Below are 22827 nucleotides of genomic sequence, written 5' to 3' on the forward strand. Positions count from 1 at the left end.
CAATATAAATACAATCACAACGTTAAAAAAAGCTGCGGCTGATGCATCACTGTAAATATGGATCAGATGGCTTACAGATGGATTTTTGTTTTTTCACTATGAAATACATTCACAGATAATGTGTTTTCTGTTCAGAGGATGGCCAACGATTGGTGACGTGGCTATGTGGGTCACAAATTGTATTATAGAAAAACAACTACATGCATAATAAAGTCTGCAGTACAACACTGACTGCACATCATGTAACATCAAACAGACAGTTAAATAACATTTTAAAAAGCTGTTTATAAATTATATTTCACATATTAAAAACCGTTACGCTGAAATTTGCAGAACCATGTGATTAACGTCATTTTGCAAAGCGAGAAAATAACATGGTGGACTAAAAATTATTCTTTGTAGCCCTTCCTTTTGTTTTAATTGTTTTAATTTGAAATTATTTGCCAGAAAAAATGTTGGCACTGTACATTTCTGCAAACCACCGATACGGCATCTTTGTGCATTCGTATGTTGAAACTGAAGCAGCCCAATCAGCTGATGGAGCAGCTGTTTAAACTGCTCTGGCCTGCCTACTGTTGCTGCTTTCTCTGCAAGCTGCTTTGCAACCTGCTTCCACCCCAGCTCCTCCTTTTCATGTTGTGTCTGACTTATCAATGTCATTTCTGTTTGTCATTGAAGCTGCTCTGTTCTGTTTCTTGGGGGGCTTTGCTGCTGCTCTCTGTGCCTTAGGCTTTTAATGTAGGCACATGAAAGGGCAGGGAGGTTTGCCTCTTTGTTTAAAAACATCCTCTCTTCGTGGCACAGTCCCAGTAGAAAACACAGCAATGCCTTGGTGAATAGACAGCGACTTTTAATGGCACTATCCCAGCAGGAAACGCAGTAATGTCTGTAATAAAACAACCACTTTTTGTGGCATTAATCCGGCAGGAAACGCAGTGATTTCATGGTAAAAAAAAAAAATAAAAAAATCTTGGCAATATTACAGCCTGAAACGCAGCAATGTATTTGTTAAAAAAACATCCTCTTTTCATGGCACTGTCAAAGCAGAAAACTCAGCAATGTCTCTGTAAATAAACAACCAATGTTCATGGCACTATCCTGGCAGGAATCGCAGCGATGTCTCAGTAATAAAACTAACATTTTTTTTAACATCTGGAACCTCCTGTCGACGATGGGCTTGAGACGCGCCCTCGTTGAGGACTTGGTTCAGATTAATCTGATCCTGTTCGATTGGTCGGTGGAACCTCTTGCGACCGCATGCCATTGCTGACGTCGACCCCACCAGGATTCGAATCCTCGACCTTCGGCATGGAAATGTAACGTATTCATGTTTTACAGAAATGTACAATTTCAACATTTTCTTCTGGCGAACGGACTGCGAGTGCATATCAGAAATGCATCAAACCAATTTATGCAGAGGTACATTATGATCAATTAAGTTACAACACAGTAATCATCAGGGGAGAAATTATGCTCATTATGCTATTATTTGTTTTCTACGGTTGAATAATTGACCCAGTTCTCTGTAGCTTGCTGAGTCTAAAGATGATTACCAAACACACAAGATGTCGACCATTGTTCCTTTTTTTTCTGATTGTGAATAAAAGGGTGACTCATTCCGAACATGCTGTGGAATATCACAGATTATATCACCACCTGGCACATAAACGTTGTTTATAGATCAGCAGAGTCACAGTACGTCTTCATGTAAGCTCAAGTGTTTGCTGGTTAAGTGTCTGTATCTCAGTGCACAGCCACAGTGACTGGCAGCATGTTCTGAAGCAGCTCCCTTGCTGACTGTGAGTGAGATGGTTGAAAGCTGTCTGGTGCCATCCTCAGACTCATGCTGCCATCAGCCAGAGCAGGTGCCACTCTGAAAACCCTGTGGGACGGCCGAACGGCCACGATGAACTGCCTCTTAAATGTGTCACTTAATACAATGTAGATAAACGGGTTAATGCAGCTGTTGGCGTAGCCCATGCTGATAGCAATGTTGTAGGCATACAGGAAAGCAAAGGTGGGCTGCTGCACTCCGAGGTGGGCCAGCTGTAAGATGTAGTAGGGGGCCCAGCAGATGAAGAATGCCAGGCATATGGCCACCGCCATACGGGTCACCTTTCTGGTCCGCACCCTGAGGCTGCGCTGGGGCAGGGGAGCAACTGTCGCTGACATGTTTTGGAGAATCTTAAAGAAGACGCCACAGATAACCACCCACGGCAGAGCAAAGGCCAGGAAGAACTGGTAGAGGGTGAACCAGTATGTATCTGTGGCTGGGTTGGGCAGCAGGAGGGCGCAGCCAACTGAGCCGTTCTTCAGATGCATGAGTCCCGTGTACATCCAGACCGGAGTGATGGACACCAGAGAAAACACCCACACCAGAGCCACCGCTGCCCCGGCCACGAAGGGCGTCCGGACATGTTTGAAGCGGATGGGATAGACGGTGGCTAGGTAGCGATCCAGAGTCATCACAGTCAGGATGTATGTGCTGACGATCTGGCTGTTGGAGTCAAGTGCTGTGATGACAGTGCACATGGTGCCACCGAAACACCAGGAGCCGTTGCCCACGAGCTGGTGGATGAGGAAAGGCATGCCAAGGAGGAAGAGGAGGTCTGCGATGGACAAACTGAAGATAAATATGTCTGGTACTGTTTGCTGGGAGCAGAACTTGGTTTTCTTCACAATGGTGTAGATGACAATACAGTTCCCAAAGATCCCGATGAAACAGATGACACCAAAGATGCTGGGCATGAGCACATTGTTGTACTCCTCTTCTTCTGGTAAAAAACATAAACACAATAATCTTTATCAGGCAGTTATAACATGCTAAACTCTGCCAGTTATTTTCCATAAATATATTTTTTTGGGTAACTTTCTATGAAGACCCTTTCTATAACGTGTTATAGGGGCATTCATAGTGAGTTACAGTGCTTCGTAACTACAATTATAAACACATATAATGCTTACTGATGCACTTTATCAACAGTAATAAAACAATACAGATGACTTATAATGAATATAAGGATCAAAACGTTAGTCTTACGTTAGCTTTTTATTTCTGGCGAATACATTACCCTTCAAAAGTCATAAAAGTGGTGTTCATTTGTAAAAATTATTACACAAAACAAAACAAAACGTGTAAGTATAAACATCTGTTTCCAAAATCCAATGGAAAAATCACATTAGCTTTTCGATAAGGGAATCAGGGCAACACTAACTTCCAGGTTGGCCTCAAGGAAGGTATATTTTATATTTTCCTTGGTTGACCTACAAAAAAAACAAAAAAACATCCATGCAGCACTCTATTATCTGGTCGGGTGAAAAACGTTAAGAGTAATGCCTTTTTTAATAGAAAAAAATTTAGTTGCAGGAAAATTATATGTAGGTTATACAGTAACTAGCCATGCAGTAACTAATTTTCTTTTATTACAAAGATAATTACTTCGATTTTTAATTAAATAAAATAACCCAATTTTCCGTATTTAACTTATTAAATCACTAAAATAGTGATTTAAATAAAGTGGAGAAAGCAAAGGGAAATCTTAGCTGAATTGTACAGTTAGCTTGGAGGCTAACAGCAAACATTCCCGTAGCTAACGTTAGCTGCTTCAGTGTTTGCTGTTAGCCATTCCAGCAGCTAACATTTGCTACTGGAATGTTTGCTAATAGCCTACAAGCTAATTGTACATTTCAGCTGAAGCCTGCTAGCTTCAAAGATCATATATCATGTAACCTTATATGAGAGAAGTTAGAAATCTTCAGCTGAAATGTACAGTTAGCTCAAAGGCTGATAGCAAACATTCCAGTAGCTAACGTTAGCTTACATGTAGCCCTTTTTGGGACTGGAATGGGGACAGTGGTTAGCTAGCTAGCTAGCTATAGCACATAGCATACTCACTGGTGATTTTGAAGGCTGCAATTTCTGAACACTTTTTTTTTTCCTTATTTAAATTAGCAGTCATGGAAATAGAGACCCTGCAAGAACCCTGTTTTTTGTGAAATCTTATTCTGTGACTTAAAACTCTCTGACTCATTGTCTTACAATGTTAGAGTGTGTCAGACTCTAATCTTTTAAAAGTAGTTTCAAAACATTCTAGTATATGACAGACATTAATCACTTACAATTAGGGGTGGGAATTACCCATCTAGTGGCAGTAAGACCACAATACACTAATCTGTGTAAAAACAAGATGGCAGCCGTCTCTGCCAAGTCAGTCTGCAGCTGATCCCGACATAAAAGTGGACAAGGTCCAAAACCTGATCAGATTTAATTGTTGAAACTTGTTTATTTATGATTAATACTGTTTGTAGTTTGATATGGCAACAAAGTTAACAAATTTAAAGGACGTATGTTGTTGATTAGAAAGTACTTGTTTGAGGACACTGAGAGTTTATTATCATCTCATGTGAGGACACTGGGACTTCATTATCGTCTCGTTTGAGGACGTTGGGACTTAATTGTTGATTTGTTTGAGGATGTTGGGACTTAATTGTTGATTTGTTTGAGGATGTTGGGACTTAATTGTTGTTTTATTTAAGGACATCTTGTTTGAGGAGATTGGGACTTAATTGTCGTCTTGTTCGAGGACATTGGGACTTAACTGTCGTCTCATTTGAGGACATTGGGACTTAATTGTTTGAGGACATTGGGACTTAACTGTCGTCTCATTTGAGGACATTGGGACTTAATTGTTTGAGGACATTGGGACTTAATTGTTGTTTTATTTAAGGACATTGGGACTTAATTGTTTGAGGACATTGGGACTTAATTGTTGTTTTATTTAAGGACATTGGGACTTAATTGTTTGAGGACATTGGGACTTAATTGTCGTCTTGTTTGAGGACATTGGGACTTAATTGTCATCATGTTTGAGGACATTGGGACTTAATTGTTGTTTTATTTAAGGACATTGGGACTTAATTGTCGTCTTGTTTGAGGACATTGGGACTTAATTGTCGTCTTGTTTGAGGACATTGGAACTTAATTGTTGTTTTATTTGAGGACATTGGGACTTAATTGTCGTCTTGTTTGAGGACATTGGGACTTAATTGTCATCATGTTTGAGGACATTGGGACTTAATTGTTGTTTTATTTGAGGACATTGGAACTTAATTGTTGTTTTATTTGAGGACATTGGGACTTAATTGTCATCTTGTTTGAGGACATTGGGACTTAATTGTCGTCTTGTTTGAGGACATTGGGACTTAATTGTCGTCTTGTTTGAGGACATTGGAACTTAATTGTTGTTTTATTTGAGGACATTGGGACTTAATTGTCGTCTTGTTTGAGGACATTGGGACTTAATTGTCATCATGTTTGAGGACATTGGGACTTAATTGTTGTTTTATTTGAGGACATTGGAACTTAATTGTTGTTTTATTTGAGGACATTGGGACTTAATTGTCATCTTGTTTGAGGACATTGGGACTTAATTGTCATCTTGTTTGAGGACATTGGGACTTAATTGTTGTTTTATTTAAGGACATTGGGACTTAATTGTCGTCTTGTTTGAGGACATTGGGACTTAATTGTTGTTTTATTTGAGGACATTGGAACTTAATTGTTGTTTTATTTGAGGACATTGGGACTTAATTGTCATCTTGTTTGAGGACATTGGGACTTAATTGTCGTCTTGTTTGAGGACATTGGGACTTAATTGTCATCATGTTTGAGGACATTGGGACTTAATTGTTGTTTTATTTAAGGACATTGGGACTTAATTGTCGTCTTGTTTGAGGACATTGGGACTTAATTGTTGTTTTATTTGAGGACATTGGGACTTAATTGTCGTCTTGTTTGAGGACATTGGGACTTTATTGTCGTCTTGTTTGAGGACATTGGGACTTAATTGTCGTCTTGTTTGAGGACATTGGGACTTAATTGTTGTTTTATTTAAGGACATTGGGACTTAATTGTCATCATGTTTGAGGACATTGGGACTTTATTATATATCAAATATCTCAGTATTTGGCTCAATGACTGTCTTTTAAACCTCAGGATGATTATCTTCTTAAAAAGCTGAAGTCCTCACTCATCACTGTACGCTTTATTCCAGGGCTGGTTGGCCATCTTTGACCTCCCATAGGCTCAGTCACTGGTGTTTGTTCATTTATGAAGCCACACTGGGTAAACTCCCTTCGTACATTTGTACCTTGACTGAACTGATCTGACTGTAGCTACAGTCTGAGATCTCAAGATTTAAGTTTGGTAGTCTGTTCGTGGTGCTCGAACTGAGCTGGGAAAGAAATCTTTCATGTGCTCTGCTCCTCTCACCTGGACTAACCCTTAAGAAGAGACGTGAACTGGTCTCTGCCTGATTTTAAATCTCTAATACGTACAAGGATGAATGGGTCTGTTGGGTCTTGCCAGTGTGCGTAGATGTTCTATCATTTATATATCTGCATCTACTGTATATCTTTTATGTTTGTTATTGTGTGGTTGTTCAACTGTAATTTTTGGTGTGCTGCTGTCCTTGGCCAGGTCTCCCTTATTAAAGAGATATCTCAACAGGACTTACCTGGTTAATTATGGGTTAGTTAAATAAAAATAAAATAAAGAATTATAAGCTTCATTAGTCAGCCTCTAGTTTATAACTAGTCAAGCACATCCCTAAGACACCTGACTCATTATAAGTCACATCTATAATGTTTAATGACTGTTGATATAGTGCAGCAGTGAGCATTATGTGTTAATGAGTGTCATCATAAAGCATCAGGAATCCATTATAATTAACTGTGAATGCTCTCATAAGGCATTGTAAATGTGGTCTGCATAGAAAGTGTTCCCATATTAATGTTTGAGCCACTGGATTAGAAGAAATAAATGAATGAAAATGAATGAATGGCAGCTGCAGAGTATCTGATTTGTCTATGTTGTTGTGTCACAGCACTAACACAGTGTGTTCAGCACTACTTAAAGAGGAGAAGAAACAAAAGAACCTACCTTCTCCCAGATTCTCAGGCGAACTGAAGGATGAATTGGAAATGTAGGCAAAGTCCATCCCAAAAAGCTACTGGTCCTCTTCCTCTGTAATAATAACTATAATTATTATAGCTAATAACAACAGCTGCAACTTACATGTCAGTTTGGGATCGAAATGAAGTCCGACTAGACTCGGTGCCAAAATATAGCAGGGAAATTATTTTAAATTAAATAGTCCCATCAAAAAACAGCTTACAGTGATAGTTCCTGGATTTGACGGCGGAGATGTAAAGTCGCGCGCATCTTTGTGCCATCCAGATGACTTCACCGTCCAGAGCACGCGACTTGCAATTTAAAAGAAAAACAAAAAAACGACGTAACCGACGTCATCCTCAAACTCTGCAAATTAGCGATGCTCTATGACTTTAACTGGAGGAGGCTGATATTCTCCATCATGACAGTCAGGGACAAATGAGGCAAATAGTTCACTGCCAGGGATCAGACACTGACCGAGAGGGAGAGAGGCGTGGGCGGTGAAGCTTTCTCTCTTAATGTTGTCTTAATAAAGTAAAATAAAAATGAATAAAATAGAATAAAATGAAACTAAATTAAATAAAATAAAAACGTAATGAAATAAACAAACAAACAAACAAAAATATTATTATATTTCATATATAAAATAAAATGAAATAACAAATACAAAATTAAAATTAGATAAAATAAAAACGAAACAAAATAAAACGAAACAAAATAATGTTGAATAAAATGAAATAAAGAATAAAATAAAACGACATAAAACAACACACAATAAAATAATAAGAAATACAGTAAAATAATATCAAATAAAAGAAACAAAATAAGATGAAATAAAAAAAAATACAATAAAATAAAATAAAATAAAATAAAATAAAGGATTCATCCAAAATATTCAGTCACAGATTCAATCTATCTTAAATACTGGTCTATATTAAATTACTGTATCCATCCCACCTTGCATGACACACTGCTACAAGGTATAGTTTTTGTATTACCTCCATCATTGTATTTTATCACATTAACACTGCTCTTATAATACATGTCAGTGCCTTTCTGGTGAGAACTTTTGCAATGCTGCACCATTAAACAGCAGAAAACTGTTAGTCTATAATGCATGAGTAACGCTGGTTTCATGGGCCTAAAACTCTCCACTAGGTGTCAGTATTGTCCAGGTATTCAAACGCCCCTGTTGTCTCAGATAGGTCAGAATTAAAAGCAGATGTCCAAAAAATGAAAACAAAGAAAGACGAGCAAATATTTGCCAAATAATGGTTTCTGTAGTGGGATCACGGCTAACACACTCCCTGCTGACAGCATGGAGAACAGAAAGTGTAATAGAAGCTACTTTTTGTTGGCAAATCATTCAGAGCATCATCAAAGTAGTGTCTGTGCTGTGTGTGCACATTTTTTGGCTGCTTTGTGTAAAACATATCCAGGCCACAAATATTTAATTTGTCAATAATAGGATTTGGAGAATGCCTGCAAAAGGCTGCTGGTTTCCAGTCTTATCAAAAAACACTCTGAAAGGAGCCATCAAGACACTTCTACCTTATCATTAAGAGGTATACATGTCAGGTTTCATCACCTTGCTCACTTTAATGCTTTGCCCTGTCTACTTTCATTATCTGTCCAGTAAAGTCAGATGTCGTGCACTGTTGTGGCAATAGTCTGCAGACACTAATCATTAGCGTAACAGAGTCAATTATACAGCAGTAATATGTGTAACAAAGTCAAATGCGCACTTATTACCTGATACAATTATTACCTGACACACTTAGGCCCTGATAGACAATATGTGGAATGTTTGATACTCAGTTTCTGTACCCCTACGTTCCCCTTTGGAGGTACCCCACCTGTAAAGGGGTGTCTCCTGCCTTACCGCTCCCCTTTTGCTGACGTACTCCATGGGAAAGGGGCTTGAGTTATAGGATTTTATTTTTACCTCTTGCTGTCAGGAATAAACGGAGATCGATATCCACGGTCTGGGCCTCTTCATGCTAACACAACGCAGACAACACTAGAGTCCACCAGTTACATTAGGATGCTCCAACCATGGAAGCATTACAGAAGGGGCCTAATGGGCACTGGGCAAGGGGCCCAAAGTGAAGGGGGCCCTGGCCCTCACTTGTAAAATGTCACTCAAATTAACACGTACTAACCAAGGCTCTCAATGAAGACTTGGACATGTTCTTTGACCCCACTGGAGCTATGGTGTACGCCATATGGGCAATGTAACTGGAGCTGCAACTTTGACATCTCAAACACATTTGTCAATTGTCTTTTGTATCGGACTTTTTTAATGACTGCGGACTTGTAATCCTCACTCATATCTTCATTTTAAGTACAGAAATATTCCAACCCAAGGACGACTGCGGACGCCTCAGTGACACTATAATCATCCCCTATGTTCTACGGTAAGTGTGCCAGCTATTGAGCTTTTGGCAGGTGACCAGGTTTCACTGAGCATGTGTTGGACTCCATTGATACGATGTGATATGACGCCATGACTTCTTATCTTTTTAACCTCCTTGGTGCTGACCAGAAAGAGATTCAAAATGACGACAAAGAGACGCAAAGGAACCGCAAAATTATCAAAAAGACACTTAATTACCCCAAAAAGACACATACAAAACACTGACACACAACAAGGCTTAACAACTATGAAGTGCGTGTGTCTTGGATATTTATTAGCTCTGGCTCTGATTGGAATTGATGGAAACAAAACACCTGGGTGGACACGCCAATTTTAGCTTCCTTACCAGGGAGATGCAATGACACGCCACCACAAAATACCACTCGCTTCACCCAAGCAGCACTCAAACATCGAACCAAATTAGTCTGTCCTGAGTTTGAAAGAGACTGAATAAGTAAGAGATATGAATTTAAGATCCTACTGTTAACTTATAAAGCTCTAAATGGTCAAGCTCCGTCATATCTTAGAGAGCTCATAGTGCCATATTATCCCACCAGAACACTGCGCTCTGAGAACGCAGGGTTACTCGTGGTCCCTAAAGTCTCCAAAAGTAGATCAGGAGCCAGAGCCTTCAGCTATCAGGCTCCTCTCCTGTGGAATCATCTTCCTGTTACGGTCCGGGAGGCAGACACCGTCTCCACATTTAAGACTAGACTTAAGACTTTCCTCTTTGATAAAGCTTATAGTTAGGGCTGGCTCAGGCTTGCCCTGTACCAGCCCCTAGTTAGGCTGACTTAGGCCTAGTCTGCCGGGGGACCTCTCTCTGTCTCTCTCTTTCTGTCTCATTGTGTCATACGGATTATTGTTAATGTATTATGTTGACCTGTTCTGTACGACATCTATTGCACGTCTGTCCATCCTGGAAGAGGGATCCCTCCTCAGTTGCTCTTCCTGAGGTTTCTACCGTTTTTCCCCCATTAAAGTTTTTTTTGGGGGAGTTTTTCCTTATCCGCTGTGAGGGTCATAAGGACAGAGGGATGTCGTATGCTGTAAAGCCCTGTGAGGCAAAGTGTGACTTGAGATATTGGGCTTTATAAATAAAATTGATTGATTGATTAATTGATTGATTGATACTACCACTACCTCTACTACTACTATTACTTCTACAACAACAACAACTACTACTACTACTGTTAAAACTACTTCTACTACTACTACTACTACTAGCACTACTACTGCTATTGATACTACTTCCACTGCTATTACAACAACTACTACTACAACTACTATTACAACAACCAGTCCTAATACTACTACTACTACTACTACTACTACTATTACTACCACTACTACTACTGCTACTGCTACTACTACTACTGCTACTACTGCTACTACTTCTACTACTGCTACTGCTACTACTGTTACACCTACTGCTACTGCTTCTACTACTGCTACTATTACTACTGCTACTACTAGCACTACTACTGCTATTGATACTACTTCCACTGCTATTACAACAACTACTACTACTACAACTACTATTACAACAACCAGTCCTACTACCACTACTACTACTACTACTTCCACTACCACTGCTATTACAACAACTACTACAACTACAACTACTATTACAACAACCAGTCCTAATACTACTACTACTACTACTACAACAAACAGCACTACTACTACTACTATTACAACAACAGCTCTACTACTACTACTACTACTACTACTATTACGACAACCACCTACTTCTACTACTGCCCCCACTATTACTACTACTGCTGCAGCCAATTACTACCTCTAATTAGAGATGTACCAATACCACTTGTTCCTTCCCGATTCCGATCCCTGAACCTTAGGTATCTGCCGATACCGAGTACCGATCCGATACCAGCGGCTAAAAAAAAAAAAAAAATGGATGGGTTATGAATTGTTGTATGTCTCAACTCCTAAAACTCTATGTAAAATATTAAGAAATAAATACATAATTGTAGAATGAATGCCATAAACGTTTCCGTTTCTGTTTCGTTTGCCTGTAGCATGCTTATGCGTAATGACGTGAGGCATTACGTGGTATCGGATTGGTCATAGGCTGTACTCTCCAATACCCGATACCAGAGCCCATGAATATTATGTTATATTCTACGGCACTGCCCGATACCACATTTTAGGCAGTATCGGAGGCATTTCCGATACTGGTATTGGTATCGGTACAATCTCTAATGTTACTTATACAACTAGCACTACTACTACTCTACAACTAGCTACTTCTACTATGACTACTATTACAACAACTACTACTTCTCTTGTACATTTTTTGTTCGACTACTACATACTTTCAGCTACAGAAACCATTCAAATGTCAAAGGAATGTTTATGCTCCTGTTCTTTTTTGTTTTTACTTTGTAGGCTTTTTAAAGTATGAAGCACTTATTCCTTAAACTTTTTCAGTTAATTTTAACCTCCACCTCTGACCTCTAACATCACAGTTTAGCTCCCAGCTTTCATAGAAATGTATCTTTAATTTCTGCCAGATTTCCAGATGTTTCGGGCAGTTGTTTTATATTTCTGCATTTTAGCCATGGTTTTGAATTGATTTCAGCTTTCAGGATCCACACAGGGAATGCCTTTATGTCTTATATGATACATACATACTAATAATAGGTATTAATCTCAGGCTACTTGTAATAATCACAGAGCCTAATTAAAGGCAGTTGTAGGCGGCAGTAATAGTTCTGTGGTGGGTTTGGCAGACGAGTGGAACAGACTGACGGGGAGGAGCTCCAGTCACAACAGCAGGCAGACCCTCCCTGCGCTGTGGAAGGAAGCGGAAATAAACGTCGCGAACCTTATGCTAGTAGCTACATTTAGACTCCGAGGACGGGGTGTAAGCGACATCACACACACATCGCTCGGTACCTCTCAAGAGGAAGCAGGGAGTGGATAATTACACGACAGGGGTTTTGCTTGTCACGGTGGCAGCATCGAAACGGCATATCTCGAGCGGTGAGTTTCCCCACGGCTCTCTCTTTCCGTAAAAGTTGTGTGTACTCTTTCCCTTTTCGCGACGCAGGCTAGTCAAGTTCAGTAACGTTAGCTGAGGGCTAACTGTGCCACTGAGCTAGCAACAACAGCTCGCGCTATGAAAAAAAAGGTGTTTTCTTCCTTTTCACATTTGCCAACGTGAAGCTAGCTCGCAGGCCTCGGGGCGGTGATTAAATATGACATGTTTGTGACGAACTGGGCGCTTATGTGGAGTCGTGTCATCGTTAATTTGGCCGTCGCGTTAAATTAATGGGGTTAAGTTTGGTAATCACACCGCATCGCAGTTATTGTTATCCGACCGTTAGCCGGCATGCTAGCTGTAGCGTTCTAGAACACTGGGCGCAGGCTGTTTGCTGGAACGGAATCGATTCACCACAAGTCGCCCGTTAAACGTTAAAACCGCGGCTTGATGCCCAAAAATACACATTAATACGTGTAAAAACCTGATTAGTTTGACAGGAAAGGATCGTGAGATGGTTGTATATTCTAGAGGATTAAAGCAGTCTGCCCCCCTTTGGACTCCAGCTTCCCTTTTTATGACTTTGCCTTAACTAACATTACTTCTGTCACTGCTGTGCTCCGTCGTCCCTCTGTCTTTACAGTGGCCACGGGTCGAGCTGTTGACAGTTGTATTGCTGTAAACAATGGCTGCAGTCACATTTTATGACTTACCGTTACCGTCAAGTGACTGCTCTATAAAAGTGTCCTGCATCCTGTTTCTGTGGAGCTAACCTGTGAACTGTAATTAGTATATTTCCCTTAAAGTTTGTGTCTGCATTTGTTTTTGTCACCTTGCTGCCACATTTAATGGTGTTACACAATGCAGGGCTTTATTAGTGTGAACCCATCAGAGCTGGACAGTGGCATATTAGCAAACAACTTAATGAGATAACGTGGCTTTATCCATTTAACTCAGCAACTGTAGGTTTAGCCAGTGTATCACTGTCAGCTCTGCGTAAGTAGGCTACTGACTTATCTCGGGTCTGGCCAGGTTGTTGGAGTTGCCATTGATTGAAGTGAATTTGGCATCAATATCGTCCTGTCGTCTTGTGAATGTTGCCCTGAGTGACTGCAGCAGGAACACGTAGGCCTAAACCCCCCTGTCAGAGAGGTTTGCCTTTGGAGGTGACCAGTACTTGTTTGCTGTATTTTGTATAAAGCACATGCCAATAATGTCTGGGCCACAAATAACTTTTTTCCTGATTGCAGGAAAACAATTAGCAACATTTTCTGTGTAAGTAAGAGGCAGCAAAAAGCACAAATGTGCAACATAAAGACGACATCATGTTCACATTTTATAGATATTCTTAACAAACTTGGGCTGGCACAATATCAGATTTTAGGGATGCATAATATTGGATTTTTTGTCGATATGTAACAACTCATTTACCCGATAACAGATATCTATATATCCACTTTTTTACCTACTTAATTTTAGTGATCATCAGGGCTCTTCTGTAGTGGAATTAACGTCATATTATGCATGTATACTCTTATCATGACGGCCCACCAGCAGATAAAGACATGAATTTCAGTACTTTTCAATGTATCTAATATTTACGCAGTACAAAATAAGAAAAAGCATGCTGGCCGGTTTTGATAGTTCATTTTAGAGCCGATATCAGCCGATACTGATGGTGTCATGATATTATCAGCTTGTTTGCTGATTCAAATAGTTCATTTTAAAGCCAAAACAGGCCAATACTGATGATGTGCCAATATACGTATCATGTATTCCTATCAGATTTTGACTACATGATTATCATGGCCAAAAGAATTTACAATAATGATATCAATATCTGTAGAAAATTTAATAATAATGCTAATGCTTCATCTTTAACTTTGTTTATTGTGATTTTTTAAAAAATGAATTACACTCAAATTATGAGTGTAGATAGGTGGAGAGAGAAAATGTAAGAAAGGAATTAAACTTAAATTATTGAAGCAAACACGATATCATCATGTGTGTATTATTAACATGATACCAGTATTTATACTATGGCACCCCTAGATATCTTCTATAGTTTTTATACAGGCCATCATAATCTAGTGTTATATTTTAGTAAACATTATGCTTAACTATCAAAAGTCGTTTTCTAAAAATACCCTAAGAAAAGTTAACAATATTTCAGGATACTTATGCGATAATGATATTCTTGATGATATGACAAAATAATAAGCAAAAATATTTTAATAATAACATCAACAACATACAGTTGCAACAAAATAAGTGTTATAGTTTTATATGTCAGCATATAAGTGTAACTGTTTGTCTCCAAATATTCAGTGCAGAGCCGGTAGCAATTTCATATTCAGCCATGCTTCTTGTTGTTGTGCACAATGGTATGAGATCATTATCTCCATAAGTTGGAATATTTCTTTCATCGTGATATGAATCTTTCTTATTGTGTTAAAAATTATACCGGTTTTATCATGAATGGTGTGATATGGCACACCCCCACTCCTCTGTGCAGTTGTCACTTTACATTTTCGTCTTATTGAGCACCACATTGTCTCTTGTTTGCAGGTAACTTACTGTGACCTTTATGTGAGGTCTAAGCCCTAAAGGAGTGGGTCATAGACGGGAGGAGAGACTCGGAGGAAAGCATCTGGCCACGGAAGCCTGGATACGTGTTTTTATTTTTTATTCAACCCCCTGAAACACAACTACAACCAAGCAGTTTTGCACCAACAACCATGGAGGCCATTGCCAAATACGATTTCAAAGCTACTGCTGATGATGAGCTTAGTTTCAAGCGCGGAGAAGTCCTCAAGGTAAGTGATCCTTCAGTGTTAAGGCTTGTCCGTGTTACTCATAATTATGAAATGCTGGGAAATACTATTTTGCTGTAGGTTTATTTCCTGTGGAGTTACTCATATCATATCCATCCTGTGTTTAATGAAATAGCCATCGATGGTATTAAAAGACAGTCAGGCAGTAATGTTAATATTTTAATTAGACACAAAAAGAAAGTGTGTAGGATTGAAATCATCACCCAAATAAAGCTACGGTGTTAGCCCTGTGTCTTACATTGAAATCAATATGTTCTTTTTCTTTCATATTTTACATCTTCATACACTTTACAGATGTATGTGTGAAACTTAAACCCACATTTAAAACAGGAAAACAAGATCAGTAGGCTTTGGCTGTGACCAAAAATCCAAAACACTGCTGTGTCATGTGATTGTGCACATGACAGTTACATGAGGCAACAACATTTAGGCCTTGATGCTGTGGCTCATTGTGTTGTAGTCAAGTATTTTTAAGGAGCAGTGCTTGTGCTCCACTGTAAAAGGGCCAGTGATTAAAGGGACAGAAGATGGCAGGTTTTTGCTCCATTATGAACTCTCTAAAGTGCTCTCTGTGAAACCCCGGGCTCGTCCAGATCCTCAGGCATGAGAAGCTTATTCAAAGCCGCCTGCTTTCTGGTCGCCTGAAAAGCGTTGATGTCATTCTCTGACCTTGATGAGATGGTCAAGATATTAGAAAGTACATACTGCAATTTTCCTACACAACGAGTCTCTTTGGATTTAAGTGCAATCATCATAATCCCTCTGTTTAGAGTCACGGTGATGATGACGAGCAGGATGAAGGGGCATCAGTGCAGAAAAACGAGATAAACCTCAGTATTTTTTTATGAAAATATGTGTTGCTGGATACTCCCTGAACACATCCTTTTGATAATGCATGACTTTAAGAATTCCCTTTTCTCCTTCTTGGCTTAAAGGTCTGTCCTTATTTTACTAAAAAAGGAGCGCCTGCGGTTAAGAGAGTTCTCAGAAATACTGCTCAAGCTTTTGGCTGACAACAGGGTGAATAGGCCCTTTTGTAAAAGATACATTTGCAAAGGACCACACAACTTTGTGTAACCTGTTATCCTGTTTTGATCATAACATGAAATTGTTTTTATGGGCAACAGTTGCTTCGCCAGACATGCAGGTAGATGGAAAATTGTTGTGATGCAAATTGCATCACCCAGTAATCTCATAATTTCATGAAAACGTGACGAAATATCCACTTAACTCGATAGAAATCTGTCAAACCTAATAGTGCAATAACCGGACCAATAATGTGACAGAATTTCCTGACTGTTATTAAAATAATAATTGTCATATAGGCTGTTGCAAGACGTTTATTTGGTGGTCAACCCTGATGTTTACATCACCCTGATTCTCTTCACAAAAAGCCAGCGGTGTTTTTCCATTAGATTTTGGATTATTGCAGAAAATAAGCTTTGTGGTAAACAAAATTTTATGATACTTACATGTGTTTTTAAGTATAAATGTGAATGTAAATGCCACAAGTATGAAGCTAACGTTAGGCTGTAGACGAACTACACTGCTGTCGTATGACTTCAGCGTCGCCACCACAACAAGGCTGTAAAGCAGAGACTGCAGGAGACATTAACAATAAGAGAAAATGCGAGATTGATATTGTTTAAAATTAGCATTGAAACCATTTCAAATATTCAGAGTCGATATTTTTGACAGCACTACCTCTTGCCATCTGTTTTACATTGAAAATTCTACATAAAGCCTCGAGTTTACACTTCGAAATGTGAAATGAATGTCAAAAGTTAGTGTTGTCCGTATGCTAACTTGTCCGAATCAGTACTATAAATTTTCTATAGTTGCACAAAAAAAAGCATTGCATTATTACATTATCCTTCCTATTAAATCAGCAACTTGGGGGAAAACACACTTAAAAGTTATTACATTACCAGTAAAATCTTATTACAACATCGGTCAGGACGTTATTTTTATTCCATTGTCATTCAGGATACTTCTTTATTGGGGTTTATCACATTTTTGATCAGGTTAGGTACAAATTTTATTACATTTTCAATAAATTAATACATTATTGGGTGCTATACAAGTTAATATTTGGTATTTTATCATCATCATAATATAAATTTTATTTTTGTTTCAGAGAACCCTCCATAGCACAACTTTAGCTAGTCCTAAGGGATCAACACCCTCCCAGCACCCAGAATAGTTTTGTTGTTGTTTATCACTCACAGAATCTTGATCTGAGGCTTTCTGCTGTTCAGTCTGCGTGTCAATGATTCAGTAGCATGCAAGGCTACTTTACAGCAGTTTGTGGTGATGTAGCTTGATTTTATACCATCATAAAACATAATGTGTGTAAATTTAATACAAAAGTGAGCTGTCTTGTGTGAGTTACACGAGCACTGTTTTTTCCCGGAATAAGAGATTTGAGTGGGGAGTTTTTGAGAAGATTTCTTATCTGACCACGGGGGCCTAGAGGGGGGGGAGAGAAAGTCAACTCAGGAAACACTGGGCTAAATATGAGTTCTTATTAAATTTGCATAGGAGAAGAGAGAGCACTGTACTTCTTTTTTCTGATTTCAACAGCTAGTGGAAAATCTCAAGCTTTTTACCAGATGGCAGAGCTCCAGCCAAGATGTTAATGGAAAATACCACAGACCCCCCCCCCCTAATTGACATCATTAAAGATGAGTTGTGCCTATTGGTGCCTGGGCAATTAAGACAAAAGTGAATATTACTCTGTGATGTGTGTTTTAGACAATCTCGTGTTGTGCTTATTTTTTTTTCTCTCAGAAATGTCAAAGCTTAAATTGGACTTCTCAGTTCCTCATCTGTTCCTCATCTGTTTAGCATGTCATTGGTGCTTTTAAAGGCATTTTCTAACTCCTGTACAGAAGTCTCTGTCCGACAGAAAGTACAGCCATTTTATATAAATGACTAAAAACTAATCACTTAAACTTAATTCTTCACATTTAACTGTATCCTGTGGATGAAGCTCTACTTTGGCACCATGTCTGAGTTTCAACAGAAATTACACTGATGGATGTTTATTTGTTAATTTGGATCTCCATTAGTTGGTACCAGGGTAGCAACTGTAGCTTCTTTTTACACGGCCTTTTCAAGGTGGGAATGTTGCACCGTTACTGCGCCTCACCGTTCTGTATGAAAGGTACAATCATAGTATGGGGGGGCAGAGTGTCGCCTTTAAGCTGGGAGTTAGTAATAGCCCAGAATCAATGTCTGTGTAACAAGTGTAAGCTGGCAGGATGGGCTGGGTGTGATGGTTTGATGACGTTTTATGTGTGTGACCCACCACTGGGAGTTTTAAAAAGTAGCTGTTAGCAGTTAGCAGCTAACTCAAAGACGAAGAGCAGCCAACAAAAATGGGGAGGCAATGAGGTCCAGGAGCTGCTTACTGTCTGAGCAGAAGACAAGATCAACAGCCGTATAATTTGGACAGTAACAATAGTTATTGCCATGCTATGCCATTATTAGCCCCTTTCACACAGCCTGTCCAAGGCTAGGATGTCATGCCGTTATTTCGCCTCACCGTTGTGTATAAAAAGTACAGATGTGGAATGGGTTGTCGTGCCTTTAAGCTGGCAGTAGAGGTAGTAACAGCGCCGAATCGACGTTTGTGTTAAAGGGACAGCCAGCAGGATGGAACCACAGATGGGAGTGGCATAATGTTTTCACATCACGTTATGTGTGCAACCCAGCAGCAGAATATTTAAATAGCAGTTAGCAGCTAACTCAAAAAAGAATAGTAGCCTAAAATGTCAGCACATTGGAAAAACAGCGAGGTCCCGGAACTCCTTATCCACTTAGCAGAAGAAGAGATCAGCCACCATAGGCATGGTAAATTATTGTCTTTGCCACGTTATGCTGATGTTATTGTTAATAAAGCATGGTCAATGCATATGCTTTGTCATTCGAGAAGCTGCCGCTGTCGTGTTACACGTCACGCTTCTTGCTATCTTAAATCACACACGGGGGCGGCATTATGCAAGCATTGTTTGGTTCAGTACAAAACAGCAAGGGCAGCATAATGAAGGATCTTCTTTGCAGCAGTGTTGCAGGATCTCTGTGTGAAAAGGGCTTCATCTTCCTGGGATACACACATAAAAACACAACATACAGCGTACATTGATCACAGTGATTGATGTGATACCATTGATTGTGTAATAACAGACAAAGCTATGTCTTAGATTCATGAAGCCAGACCCACCTGACATACTAGATAAAGTGAAGTTGAAAAATTGCCTTTGATTTATTTTTTTATGGATGTAGAAGACAAACAGTATGAGGGTAACGTCTCAGGTTCAAAGATTTGTTTCCAACATCGTCCTTGATGTCATAGAGACATTTTAATACCCAGCAGTGCAGCACACAGTGGCTTTAAAATGAAAAGAAGTTATTAATGTACCCTGGCCTTACATATTTGACCCAGCTTGTGGGTAACATACTGTAAGTGCCCAGCCAGAAGAGCTACAGAAAAAGCTTCACAGGTTATTTCTGGACAGAGACTGCATCTGAAATGGGGAAGGAAAGCCTGCACGAATGTAGCCTCTAGCTCTGTCCACATTACATCTGAATCAATTGTTGGCCGCTTTGCCCATAGGACCAGTTCACTTTTTAGAGACAGAATGAATTGGCCTGATGTTTGTCAGAGTCCAGCCTCCTCTCCATTTCTTTTATTTTCTTTTATCCTATTTTTGTTCCTCCTCACGGTACTCATACATTAGTCTCAAGTCTGAATGTTTCCCCTCAGGTAACTCTTGAGAAACAGGATGGAACAAGCTCCTGTCATACACTGAAACACACTCGTACACAGGTTGACCCAAGCGACGCCTTATTTAACATAAATTTTAACATAATTTATTTAACCATAAAGGCTGCAGTTGAATGTCGGTTTGGTTTGGAGGTTTTTTCTTGCACAAATTGTGGTATAAAGAAGTATTTTTTATGATAAATTATTGTAATCAAAGTCAAAATGCCCTGGGGTCTCATTTATAAAACAATGCATAGTACGTACAGACAGATAGCTTGCGCCAAAAAATACTTGACAATTTCTACAATCAGGCTTCCACTTTACCATATGTGTCGATAATTTTCCTTCTCCAAAATGTCCATAAGTGTGGGTCAACACTTCTCCCATCAAGTCTTTCTTTTATAGATGACAACTTTTGAATGGGGCATGGCGTACGCCTCTTTCAGGCCTCGTTTTGTGCATACGCAGTGTTTATAAATGTAATGATTACCTTTTAGCTTGTGTATTGTGTATTGTGTATGTGTCTACTTCCTTTGTGGCTGCAGTACATTAACATTTATCATTTCTTTGCACTCGTTTTTTTACTGCCAAGGATAAAAAACTATTTAATAAAGCCACATCAGTTTGGTCTGTCTCACTCTCTATCTGACTTTGCTCTTTGCACTCTGCTTTTCAGACCAGTTCAACTTTTGGTTACATAAGAGCTGTTTAAACATCAATAATACTAAACTAAATTCCTCTCTCAATCGACAACATTACCACAAATAGTTGAGAAACAGATTAGCAATCATGAACACCCTATCGAACCTGTTGTGTTTATTCCAGTTTACATTAATTGCACATGTTGCTACGAGCATTTGGAGTGGTACATCTAAAAGAAAACTCTCCTGTGGTGCAGTGTGTTCATAGTGGCTCCTTTGCTTCCATCACCAGTGCTATCTGTCTGCTGATACTAATACTAAACAGCTCTGCTCTCAGGACAAAGGGTCCCTCTCATGAGGGAGCGAGCCCGTCTTAAGGCTTCGCTTGAACGTAGCATCATTAACTCCTCACCATTTTCAGTATCACTGGGAGACGGTGGCTGTGTTGCTGTCTCTGGCGCTCGAGTTGGCATACAGGAAGATCTGTTTTCACTTTGTTCAGCTACTCCTGCTTTCATTCACAGTATCACTACCTCTAACCACACACTACGGCAGGGTGATTTTGTGAATGGGAAAATAGAAATACGAAAATAGGCAGTTGGGTATTGTTGTCAACATTGCGTTCAGTATAAGGAAGTTAGTATGGTTTGTTACTGCAGACATATTATACGGTATATATTTCATTACGATACGATATTGTATTGATTCTTTGGACAATTCAGTATTTGCTAATATGACATGCCATGTGATCAATATGAAATGATATTGTCTCTTTCTTGGCTGCTTACCATTGTCTGCCTGGTGTTGAGGAATGTGGTGTGCTTGGACGGGAGTAGTTGCACAGATGTGCCATGGGAATTTCAAAATAGGCGAACCTTATAGACGACGTTAATGTTTGTTTTCACTTTGCATCGGTAATATTGGATGGTTACTCATTGTTAGAACGTTACAACTTTATGATATATTAGGGCTGCAACCGATGTTTTTTTTAAATTGTCGATCAATCTGTTCATTGCTTTCTTGATTGATTTATTTTTTGGCCTATAAAATGGTGGAAAAATGTCGATCAGTGCTTCCCAAAGCCCAAGATGACATCCTCAAGTGTGTTGTTTTGTCTACAACTCAAAGATATATAGTTTGAAATTTAAGAAGCTGGAATCAGAGAATTTTTACTTTACTTTAAAGTTGCTCAAACCGATTAATCAATAATCAGATTAGTTGGGATAGGGCTGGGCGATATGGTCCTAAAATGATATCACAGTATTTCAGGATATTCATGCAATAAAGATATACTTGATAATATGAAAAGATACTGCAAGAATATTTGATTATAAATTTCAAGAACATACAACTGCATCAATATGTTAGAGTTTCATATGTCACTAGTAACGTAACGCTGGTAGCAATTTAATTTTTAGTCTTGCTTGTTGTGATGTCATTATGTCAACAAGTTGGAATATTGCTTTTATCATGATATGAATTTTTCTTGTCGTATAAAAAATTATACCAGTGTTATCATGAACGATATGATGTGGCACACACACCCTTAGTTGACGATTCATTTATTAGTTGACAACGAGTAGATTGATCGTTGCAGCTGTAGTATATACCATGCCAGCGGTAGGAATTTGGCAATACTGTTTCTGTTTTTGAAGCTATTTGGGGCAGGCTATGTAGCAAGTCTGGATTATCACGTAATCTGGTTATTCTCACGTGATCTCGTGAATCGAGCTTCCTCTCAAGATAACATGATATCACACACGTGGAGGAGGAGTGTGAAGTTGTAAATACAGAAACCTGTAACACTTTGAATTATTCTCAGATACGGTAAAGCTTTCATTTTGAAAGGAATTTTTGTTGTTTTGGTTGTGCTGTTATAAATGAAGTGTTGTGTAAGGCAGTTATTTTTTTGTCTGTAATGAAATTCCAAATAGAAAACAATCAAATGTGATGTACAGTATGGTTACTTTAAACCATTTCTTCATTGAATTTACAGAATAGTTGTTGTATTGTGGTATACACCGGTATCGTGATAGAATATTTTGGTCATATCTCTCACCCCTATTATAGGCTATGTTGCAAGGACGATCTGCACCAGAAGTACAGTTGCGTACAGTTTGAGTGACTCACCAAAGCTCACTATGCTGAAAATATTAGGCAGCTCCCGCTCTGGCTTAATGCCACACAGCCACACAGCAGTTTTCCTCCT

The 22827-nt window shown here is 39.1% G+C and overlaps 2 protein-coding genes across 3 annotated transcripts in view; one reads left to right on the forward strand and one right to left on the reverse strand.

Annotated features, from left to right (window-relative positions):
- Positions 1 to 493: 493 nt before the first annotated feature.
- Positions 494 to 7364, reverse strand: mchr1b (melanin-concentrating hormone receptor 1b). Of its 2 annotated transcripts, XM_049560767.1 has the most exons (3): positions 7176 to 7364; positions 6941 to 7024; positions 494 to 2774 (listed from the first exon to the last, which is right to left on the reverse strand). In XM_049560767.1, the coding sequence occupies exons 2-3, from the start codon at positions 6996 to 6998 to the stop codon at positions 1744 to 1746; spliced, it is 1089 nt and encodes a 362-aa protein (XP_049416724.1). In that variant the 5' UTR covers positions 6999 to 7024; positions 7176 to 7364; the 3' UTR covers positions 494 to 1743. The 2 variants fall into 2 exon arrangements, with proteins under 2 accessions (XP_049416724.1, XP_049416722.1); XM_049560765.1 differs by having other exon boundaries at positions 6941 to 7364.
- A 4820-nt stretch (positions 7365 to 12184) lies between these two features.
- grb2b (growth factor receptor-bound protein 2b) overlaps positions 12185 to 22827 on the forward strand; it is a 54958-nt gene continuing 44315 nt past the window's right edge. Inside the window, exons 1-2 of the mRNA XM_049560806.1 lie at positions 12185 to 12377; positions 14944 to 15191. Of these exons, the coding sequence (XP_049416763.1) occupies positions 15114 to 15191 (78 nt within the window). The 5' untranslated portion in view covers positions 12185 to 12377; positions 14944 to 15113. The remainder of the gene's footprint in view (positions 12378 to 14943; positions 15192 to 22827) is intronic.

The sequence above is a fragment of the Epinephelus fuscoguttatus genome, linkage group LG19 (genome assembly GCF_011397635.1).
Source record: "Epinephelus fuscoguttatus linkage group LG19, E.fuscoguttatus.final_Chr_v1".
Classification (NCBI taxonomy): Eukaryota; Metazoa; Chordata; class Actinopteri; order Perciformes; family Serranidae; genus Epinephelus; species Epinephelus fuscoguttatus.

Bases quoted from the DNA above. Each gene is read 5' to 3' on its own strand.
- mchr1b (XM_049560767.1), bottom strand. From the start codon at position 6,998: ATGGACTTTGCCTACATTTCCAATTCATCCTTCAGTTCGCCTGAGAAT. The intron at 2,775-6,940 runs GTAGGTTCTTTT...GTTTTTTACCAG, and splicing joins GCCTGAGAATCTGGGAGAAG to AAGAAGAGGAGTACAACAAT.